Source organism: Bacillus rossius, chromosome 11 (genome assembly GCF_032445375.1).
Source record: "Bacillus rossius redtenbacheri isolate Brsri chromosome 11, Brsri_v3, whole genome shotgun sequence".
Taxonomy (NCBI): domain Eukaryota; kingdom Metazoa; phylum Arthropoda; class Insecta; order Phasmatodea; family Bacillidae; genus Bacillus; species Bacillus rossius.
The window spans coordinates 53,077,756-53,087,872 of NC_086338.1; the positions used below are offsets into that span (position 1 = coordinate 53,077,756).

General features: G+C 35.2%; 1 protein-coding gene across 1 annotated transcript; it reads left to right on the forward strand.

Annotated features, from left to right (window-relative positions):
• The first annotated feature begins 1,627 nt into the window (after positions 1-1,627).
• On the forward strand, positions 1,628-9,249 carry LOC134536475 (uncharacterized). The gene is made up of 6 exons (XM_063376195.1): positions 1,628-2,345; positions 3,621-3,740; positions 4,106-4,532; positions 5,319-5,492; positions 8,246-8,624; positions 9,236-9,249. The coding sequence occupies exons 1-6, from the start codon at positions 2,257-2,259 to the stop codon at positions 9,247-9,249; spliced, it is 1,203 nt and encodes a 400-aa protein (XP_063232265.1). The 5' UTR covers positions 1,628-2,256.
• The last annotated feature ends 868 nt before the right edge of the window (positions 9,250-10,117 follow it).

Here is a 10,117-nt window from a genome sequence, read left to right on the forward strand (position 1 = left end):
TTAATTTTTTTTAGTGAGTTCAGACCCGAATTATCCCTATCGGCCGATTCCTTTTATGAACGCGATCATTAAAGCCCTTTTAACACTGACAGGTCATAACTTCACATGTCTACGCACAGATGCTTAAGGTTACACTTGGACAACGACTCATGGCTCATAAACTAGAGGCACACCTCTGTGTTCGGATCGAAGCTTGCGACTCTCGCCATATGAGCGCGATGCGTTCATAGTTCACATAAGCATTTTTTTTTCCTTTTTGAATAACATTAAATAATTATCGAATACAATCACTTTAATACCAAGTTACGTTACTAATCATCGTAACCGGAACGATCTTGTCCTTCAAACGTATTCAACTCTCCAATCCATTCAACCATTTTTCGTTTCGCTCGTGTACTAAATTTTTTTTTGCGATATTTTAGTCTAAATTTTTAATTTCAGTGGTGGTTTTCAGACAATCGTAAGCGTTAAAAAAAAGATCTAATTAGTTTAAGTATTGGTGGTAAACAATATTTTACAAATTGAAAAGAAATAAGAACCTGAAATTTGTTCGTATGATTATATAATACGTTTTTAAAGGACAAACATCTGTTTCGGTGCTTTTTCATCTTCGGAAAATAAACATGAACTTTAATGAACTAAAATATGATTGAATAAATGTGGTATAAAATATATATAAAACTAACAAAATACAAGCAGGCCTACTTTAATAGCGTATAAAATGACTTCCAACAAATCTTATAATTATCATTAATAACTTGTTTAGATCGAGTTCACACGTGTCAATAGATTGACTACAATAAATATTTAATGGTGTGAAAATAGCTTTAATGATCGCGGCCATGAAAGGAATCGGCCGGCAGGAGTCAGATAAGCCACGTCACCAGCTTTTAGCCGCGTCACCAGCTGTTAGCCACGTCACCAGCTGTTAGCCACGTCACCAGCTGTTAGCCACGTCACCAGCTGTTAGCCGCGTCACCAGCTGTTAGCCGCGTCACCAGCTGTTAGCCGCGTCACCAGCTGTTAGCCGCGTCACCAGCTGTTAGCCGCGTCACCAGCTGTCAGCCGCGTCACCAGCTGTCAGTCGCGTCACCAGCTGTTAGCCGCGTCGCCAGCTGTTAGCCGCGTCGCCAGCTGTCAGCCGCGTCACCAGCTGTTAGCCGCGTCAACAGCCGTTAAGGCTCGGTATCACGCGTGATGTAGAATTTTTTTTTAATTTTGTTTGAAATAACTTTTATTTCAGGACTATTTTTAACAGTTTAACTCCGACCTCCTTTGCATTTGCTGTATTTTCAACAGATATTCACTAAGTGCAATACAGTGGACGTAAAATATCGTGTATTACGTTTAAGTAAATATAATCAATTGCACGAATTTTTTCATCAACAATATTGCACTTATTAATTATTGGTTAAAAATTAATTTTTTAGAGCAACGAATACAAAGGAGGTACCGAGTTTAAATGTTGGAAATAGCTCTTAAGGGGATTGGTGCACCAGCATCGTATTAAAAAAAACAATATATTTGTTAATGATTCAGCTGCTAGAGAAGATTTGAACCATTCTAGTGTAAAATTTATTTTTTATTTTTCTATTTTAATTAAGTTATTGCTGATTTTCGGGAATTTTTTTAATTCAAGCTTTACTAAAATAACTATAAAGAATTCAGTGGTAAAACTTTTGCAGATAAATCTTCAGACACGGGAGATATGACTGTGACCATTATTTTATCTGTAATCATTATTTATTTAACGTATTTACAATTTGAATTTTAATAAATGAGCTGCTACGAAATTGCGTGATATTCATTTACGAATTTAATAATATTCGCGTTTTCATTTGTAATTCAAACGCCTACATATCTGTCGGCTGAATGATTGACTTTATTTTAGTCTTTGGCTTATTGCAGTCGGACCTAAAGTAAAAACGTAGCTGTAGAAGTTTGAGCAGCGTGCAAGCTCGGATACGAGGAATTATGAAGCGCGCTGGACAGTAGTGACACCTTGCGACAGTTTCCCAAACTTTTTGTAGCCAGTTCTTTCTCCCGTTCCCACCCTGCCTCAGCTGTCTGCTGTTTACGAAGGGGAGACGGGATTTCGCGGGAAACTGATATGAATGTCAACGTACTCATTTTCAGTAGATAAGAGAACGTGTTTGGTCTAGCTCGGCGTGTAATTGGTAATTCTCTGTTATTATTTAGCACAGTGATTTAGCTAGATGTTTTTTGTTGTAAGCGTGAGATTTATTCAGGAATAAAATGCCAAAGAAACCTCCACCAAGCAGAGTACACAAAAGAACAAAACTATCGAAAGCCATTAGAGCGCTTAGAAAAAAGAATAAAGAAAGGTAAGAGATTATTTTATTATAGCTTTTTTTACCATATATTTATTTTTCAGAGTTGCGTATGTACGACGCGATGGACGCGATGCGACAACAAAAAGATGTGTTAAAGTGTAAACATGTTTTTTTTCCAGCAATGCGTGAACCATTCATAAACTATACTCAACATGTATACGTATAATTACGTTTGAATTTTTTTTATGACAGGCATCAATGTTATTAAGCCACATTAGACTTTTTTCAGAAAAATAAGTGTAGCAGAAAACACTCAACATAGTCTCACACAAAATCAGTTTACATGAATGCAGTTTTAAGAAGTAAGCTACGTAAATAATATTTAAACATTATTTAATATCTGCTGGTAACGTTTCCAAAGTATCAGCTTTGCCTTCATTCACGAACAATATTCGTGAGCTTATTTATTTATTTTGCTGGCGTTTCGTTGGCAACTGTTAGGACTGGAAAATTAGTAAACATTTTTCACCCTATCCTAAGTTAAATCTAAGTGTGCGCGGTTAGATGAGGACATAGATGTGTCTCAGGCTTACGCCTTTACACTCTACTCATGCGGGGTATTAACCATGCGCGTAAGGGCGCGTTGCCAATGACCTGTAGGATAGTCTCAACAATCCTCTACGGACTCGAAAAATGTCACCTGCTCATTGGCTACTTGACTTGTGACAACGGTTTGTTGTAATACCTGTGATTCATTGTTAGAGACCTGCAAAATTCGCGGATTCATTTCGTGATATGCTACAATTCAAATAATTATACCTTAGCGCTGCTTCTACCACTGGTTCACTGTTAATCCTGGAGAAATGAGGGCCAATTAGGGACCCTCACTCATAGAAGTGTCGAATCACAAGACACTCAGTCGAGACGACTCACAAGTCAGCAGCCAATGAACAGGTGGCATTTGCCCGAGTGTGTAGAGTGTAGTAGAGTCTATCCTGGAGGTCATAATTTTGCAGGTCTCTATTCATTGTTGATTTTGTTGAGGAGTTTTCAGTGATTCAGAGCCCCCCATTTAACTGTGGCCGAATTGAAGAAACAGTACAAATGTTACATGCTTGAATTCATAGCGAATCGAAACCACAAATATTTACTGATGTAGTGGTTGGTAAAAAAAAATATTATTCGTATCGCGTCCATTGCTTCGCGCCATGTTAGCTCCTATAATATATGGATTTACAAAATATAACGATTCATTTACGACACTTTAGATAAGGTGTGTAGGATTTTAAGAATTCACTTGAATTAATATTTAAGAACATATTTCAGGATAACTTGTGAAGAATCTCGTACAGACGGCACCGGTTGTGATGACTCATTGTTACCAGAGCAGGGGCCATCTCGTGTACACGAAGTGACATGTGAAACCTCAACACAACTCGAAACTCAGTAAGTGTTACATTGAAATGTTTCCGCTACAAATGTTCAGAAATTATAATTTTGAAATCGAGTAGAAATATTCCTGCAATTAGCATTAGGTATATTTTAATAGACATTGAAAGCTAATCATTAAGTAGCTTCAAAATCCAAATACCAGAAGCTAAAAAGGTTTTATCTTGAATGCGTACTGCCTGAAATAGCTGATCCCAGGCATGTCAGAATGCTGCGAGTGGCGATACGTCATTGGTAAATGCCAGGGTGGTGCGTGATTGTACATTTTATTTTGTAATTTTTTTATGAAAAGGTAGGGTATTACATAAATTTAATGTAACTGCATTTTGATATCACCTCATACTGTGTTTATTACTTTGCAGTGAGTACGAGTCTGGAGAAGAAACAATTCCAGATAGTGATGAATGGTTGCCACAACTAACAGTTACAACAGAACCCGCGGTTGTTGAAATCACTGGTCGACGAATAGTAAATATTAGTCACTTACTAAAACAACTAACAGAGCTGGCAAAACATGGCAATGTTTGCACTCAGGGACAATACAAGATTACTTCAGAAAGGAGGGTTGGCGTGATGAGTTACTTATATTACGAGTGTATAATGTGTGAGAAAACTGTGACTGTAACAACAGAAGAAGATACGAGAAAAGAAGAAGTCAACGACGCTTTCGTGTGGGGTGCATTGTCAGTTGGAATTGGCCATTATCAAAGTCAAGAGATGATGGCCATCTTGGACGTTCCCATCATGGATAAGCGAAAATGGCAAAGACATGAAATTCGTATTGAAGAGGTAAGGAATTTTTAAAATCACTTTATGGTTCAAAAAATTGAAATTGGATTTGACACGCATTTAGTAGGTACATAAGTTATATTTTAGCTGAACCTATCGAAATCATCAGTCAATATATTCTCAAACAGAAATGCAAATACCATTATTTGCCCACGATTAGTGATCAAAGGTTGGCTGATAACATGCGTAATCGAATTACTGTTATTTTACGTGAGATAACAGTTAATATTTGACGAAAGTATTGATAATTTTAACGTATTTAAGTAGTAATTGAAAGTATTATTGAGATGCCTTCGTTAAACTAATTCAATTTACAAATAGCCACTAAACCTATAAAGCCGCCACAAAATAACAAAACTAACCTAAATCTTTCCAAACTTTTTGAAAATGGTATCAAATAAAAAAAACATGAGAAGTTTTCTGTACAATAAATAATATAATATAAATTCAAGTAAGAGAAAATTATAAAAAGAATTATAGTAGACCAGGGTCTATTTATGAATCAAATAGTTAGTAATAATTTTAATTTTAGTAACTATAGATAATCCCTTAAAATGTAATTTATAATTTTAATCTTTAATAAAGCTACATTCATTTTTATTTCCAACATATAATTCCCATAATATTTTATATAAATCACGAAATTTAATATCTTTTCACTCCTACAGTGAAAATGCTAACTTATGATATAATGTTAGAACTAATTTTAAATTTTTACCATACAAATAAATGCATTAGCCTAAATGGATAAATAGCTAAATGTAACTCTAATATGTTTCTCATAAGGTCTGGGAAGAAAAACTGGAGACATACATGCAAAAAAATGGAACAGTAGAGAGAAAGAAGGCCTTGGAAAGAGGCCACGTAGACAACGATGGCGTTCCGTACATCTCTGTTTATGTAGACGGTGCATGGTGTAAGCGAACATACGGACATGCTTTCAACGCAGCATCAGGGGTTGTAAGTATTTTTAAGAAGTACTGCACCTAATGTTAGCACTAATTTGGCTCCAGGATTTGAGTGGATGGGAATGTTGCCGAACACAACTCTAGATCGTACAATTATTTTGTAAATTCTTCGTTTTGATTTATTTCAAAATATTTCATACATACCATTTTACAAAATATGTCTACGTATTTTTTTTGAGTTATTTTAATTCAAGTTATATTTTTGGAATCACTTTATCCTGACATAAAACTAGAAAATTGTGAGCTTTTGTAGTAATTAAAGACATAAGCCGAAGACAAGGAGTTAAATACATAGACTTCATACAATTAACTTTATTTGATTTTACATGGGTTCAGGAATGTTTAGTAAGTAATTTTGTGACGTGATATAATTGCTTTTGAAATTTTCTTCAAGTGGATCATTGGAAATCACCTGTAGGTATAGACATTGCAAGTAGAAAATTGCAGTATATAAATATGTACAGGTTAATAAAAGTGTTTTTATTTAACAGTCGAAACTAAACTATCTTCTGTGCTTTAGTACGCGTGCGTGATAAATATAGAGATTCTTCATTCAACAGTTTTCGTGTGGTATAGTTGCAATATCTAAAAATTTATTGTAGAATCATTATAGGGCTATGTGTAATCGAGAAGGTTTATGTTATTTACAACGGTGCTCAATTACTTCAAAATTCATGACAAAAAGCCCATTAGTTTTAAAATGTAATTAAATATGCAACAAACGCTTGAAATGTAGTTACATATGCAACAAAAGTGTGCTATTCACCCATAGTGTCCAAAGCACATAACATGGTTAGTGAATGTTTGGAAAACGATGTAAATTTAAAATTAGTTTATCTTTCTAGTTTATTTATTAGCAAAGTATCGTATATCAATGGTAATTGTTTATATAAAGTGTTGACATGTAGTCTTGTGACAAATCATACACAGAAAAAACTTTATTTTTATTAATAATCTCAATCAGAGATAGTGATGTATAACAAAACTTTGCACACAAAAATATTAAATTCAGTTCCTTATTACGTTTATAGTTGGGAAAAAAATATTTATTTGACGCGACAATCACACCGCTAATTTGTAATTATTAATATCTTTTTTGACAAAATTATTTCTACCATTAACATATTTTTCTTGGGATTGCTCAGTTCTCTGGAACATATGACTATGCCTTCTAAGATTACATTTGACAGCTAATTACAACGCGGTATTTTAATATGTTATTTTTAACAAAACATTTAACTAAATATAGTTACATATTCAAATATGTTTGTTTTGAATTTTAAGAATATATGTTGTTTTGTGCAACAGCCGACCAATCAGGAGGCAGCTTTCAAGTAATAGACTTAATTATAAAAATTTTAATTTATTGTTCTTCTGAGACTCTCAGCCATGTAATGAAAAATTAGTGTGTTTGTATAAAGAAAAATCAGTGAATAGTAGGTATTAGTAATGTTTAGCATCCATCCTATTTATGGAGGATTTTCTGACCTATAAAGCCTAGGTCAATTCCACAAGTAATTGTGTATTATGAGTGAAATGACATCGATATAAAATACGCAATAAGTGTTGGCTTTTACTGAAATAGTAATTACTACGTAAACCTTCACTGCAATACATTTATTGTGTTAAACAGTAATAGCACGAACACCTACGTATTGTTTACATTAATTGAAGCGCAGTAATCTGTGTTCATAGACTTTAAACTTTGGCATGGATGCTACGTAATGACTTAATGAGGAAAAAACTTAATTTTGACTGTTTAGTTTGTATTTCCTCCCCAGTAGTTCAGGGATCAGGGCTCTTGTGACACGCTAAGTCTAACTAGACGGACATATATGAATAAATACCTACATCAAATTTGAAAGCATTCTCCATAGTGCAACAAATATTTGTATCACACGTAGGACACGTAATGTTACAGATCCGTGTAGGTTCTTAACTAAGGAAAGTTTGACCACCAACTAGGTATAGTATCAATTGGGCCAGACGTAATTTTCAAGGCCGATACCAAGAACCTGGTAGTACATCTAACATTTAATTTCTAATAAGTAATAAAGAATTATAATTGTATTGTCTATGTTTTCCTATTGCTTAGTGTAAATTCAGTAGGTCCAATAATATTTTTCAACGCCATATATGTACAACTTGACAATTGTCATATTTAAATAACGTATACAATCACCTTTGTTTACAGAAGTTGCGTTCTCATTATCTCAGTGAAGAGTGACGTTCTGTTCTTTTCCCCCATAATGCTTGTAAGAAGATAATTGCTGCATTTCTAAACAAAGCTAAAACATTGAATTTTACCCCGTTAGATAACCAACACTACATGTTAATTTTGTAGCTTCACTCCATTCAAACAAATATAAATCTATTTATACATTCACAAATAACATAATCAATATCCGTCACGTTTGGTTCCAGTGGAACTTGAAAGCTTTAGATTTTGTGTGTGTGTATATACAATATTATTTTTTCATGTCTTTACCAAAAAATAATAATTTTTCAAACACAAAATAAGTGTTATTTGACATAAATATTTCTGTCAAATATTGTATTGTATATTGACATTTTTTAACATTTCAATGTTTTAACTATCATATTGGCAGCTAGTTACTTATGCCTGTGTTAAAATATATATTGTAGTATGGGAGAAGGTTGCGTTTACGAAGTAAACAGTTTATATAATTGTAACTAAGTGATTTAATATTTTATTAAATCATCGGTTATTCTTTTCAATTTCAGGCATGCATAATCGGAGTTGAAACCAATGGATTGCTATTCATTGGAATAAAAAATAAATATTGCTACGTATGTAATCAGACTAAACCAGGAGAAGAAAGTAAACAACATTTGTGTTATAAGAACTTCTCTGGTGCTTCTACTGCGATGGAACAGGAAATTTTAGTGCAAGGATTTTGTGAGAGTGAAAATATGCATGGGTTACGATATAAATTCATAGTAGGAGATGGTGATTCAAGTACCTACGTAAAAATTCAACAAAACGTAAGCTACGGGAGGCATGTTGTGAAAATGGAATGTGCAAATCACGCTGTAAAAAACTACACAGGAAAACTGCATAAAATTGCAAAGGATACAGTTCATCCTATATCGGAACGAAAGTGTCTGTCTCAATTAATTCCACGCCTTACACGAGCAGCGAGATCAGCAATTTCAAGTGCTGGTCGCAGCAACAGCAACAGTGAAATACTTCGTGCAGATCTCAGAAATGGACCTCACCACGTGTTTGGGGACCACAGTAACTGTCGCGATACTTACTGTAGCCGTAAGGATTACAATGAGGAAGATAAAGTGGCCTTGCTATTGCCAACTACTTTATGGCCGGCTCTTCAGATGGCACTAGATCCATTGGTACAAAAAGCTGATAGATTAGTTGGAAACTACACCACAAATCAAGCAGAACGCTTCATGAGCCTTGTATCAAAGTTCTCTGGTGGTAAACGTACAGACGTAGGCAAGAAGGGACGTTACAAACGGTGTTGCTTGGCGTCAGGCTTGTCTCACGTTAAAGGGCCACATTGGCATGCTTCACCACTAAAAAAAATGTTTGGTCGAAGCCCAGGAGCTATATGTAAAAAAGTGTTCAATACACGAGCTAGAGCTTCAGAAAGGGGCATAAAGAGAAAATCAGCACGTCAGAGTTTATTTAAAGACGAGCCTCCCAGAAAACAAAAACGTCTATCTGCCGGAGCAGATTGTAACTATGGTCCTCAGGCAGCTCAACCTGACATAGAACCAGGAGAAATGGAGAGTAGGAAAAGAGCTGTTCTTGATAGGCTTGAAAACGAAGCAGGTACTCCTGAACTGTGCTCCGTATTGGAGAAAAAAACGGTGGGTCAACATGGCAACATCGCGTGGAGAGAAGCGAGGCTTGATCGTCTCACTGCATCACTTTTTATGAAAGTGTGTAAAATGCGTGATGACACATCGTGTCATAACAACGTTGTAGCTGTTGTAAATCCCCGGGAAATTAACACGGATGCTGTGAAATATGGAAGGATTAATGAGCCAACTGCCATTAAAATTTACGAAAGTAAGTTTGGTGACAGAGTAGCGCCATGCGGGCTGTTTGTTGATCCTGAGCACCCATATCTTGGAGCTAGCCCTGATGGTATTATAAGTTCAGATAGAATTATTGAAATAAAATGTCTTCCTTCTCTTAACCAGCTTAAACTAAAAAATCCCTCAGTAACCACTATCCGGGATGCATGTAAGATCAAAAAGATGGCAGTACACTTAAACAGCAAAGGCGAAATCATTTTGGACAAGAAAAGTTCGTATTACTATCAGCTGCAGGGGCAACTCAACATTTGTAGAGTAAGGTACGCTACTCTTGTTTTGTTTTGTGATTTCGACACAGAATTTATTTCTGTGGAACGAGATGTAAATTTTTGGTCAAACGAAATGCTTCCGAAGCTAAAAAGGTTTTATCTTGAATGCGTACTGCCTGAAATAGCTGATCCCAGGCACAGCCGTGGTCTGAGGTGCAGAGATCCAGATTACATCAGAGAAGCACAAGAAAGAAAGAAAATTACCAAGGGAAAAAATTCAGCATCAACGACGTTGCTGCCAGGGACCGGAAAGTTACTTTTAAAA

Coding starts and splice junctions, on each gene's coding strand:
- LOC134536475 (XM_063376195.1), top strand. CDS start 2,257: ATGCCAAAGAAACCTCCACCAAGCAGAGTACACAAAAGAACAAAACTA. Junction 2,346..3,620: donor AGAAAAAAGAATAAAGAAAG/GTAAGAGATTAT, acceptor AACATATTTCAG/GATAACTTGTGAAGAATCTC. Junction 5,493..8,245: donor TCAACGCAGCATCAGGGGTT/GTAAGTATTTTT, acceptor TTTCAATTTCAG/GCATGCATAATCGGAGTTGA.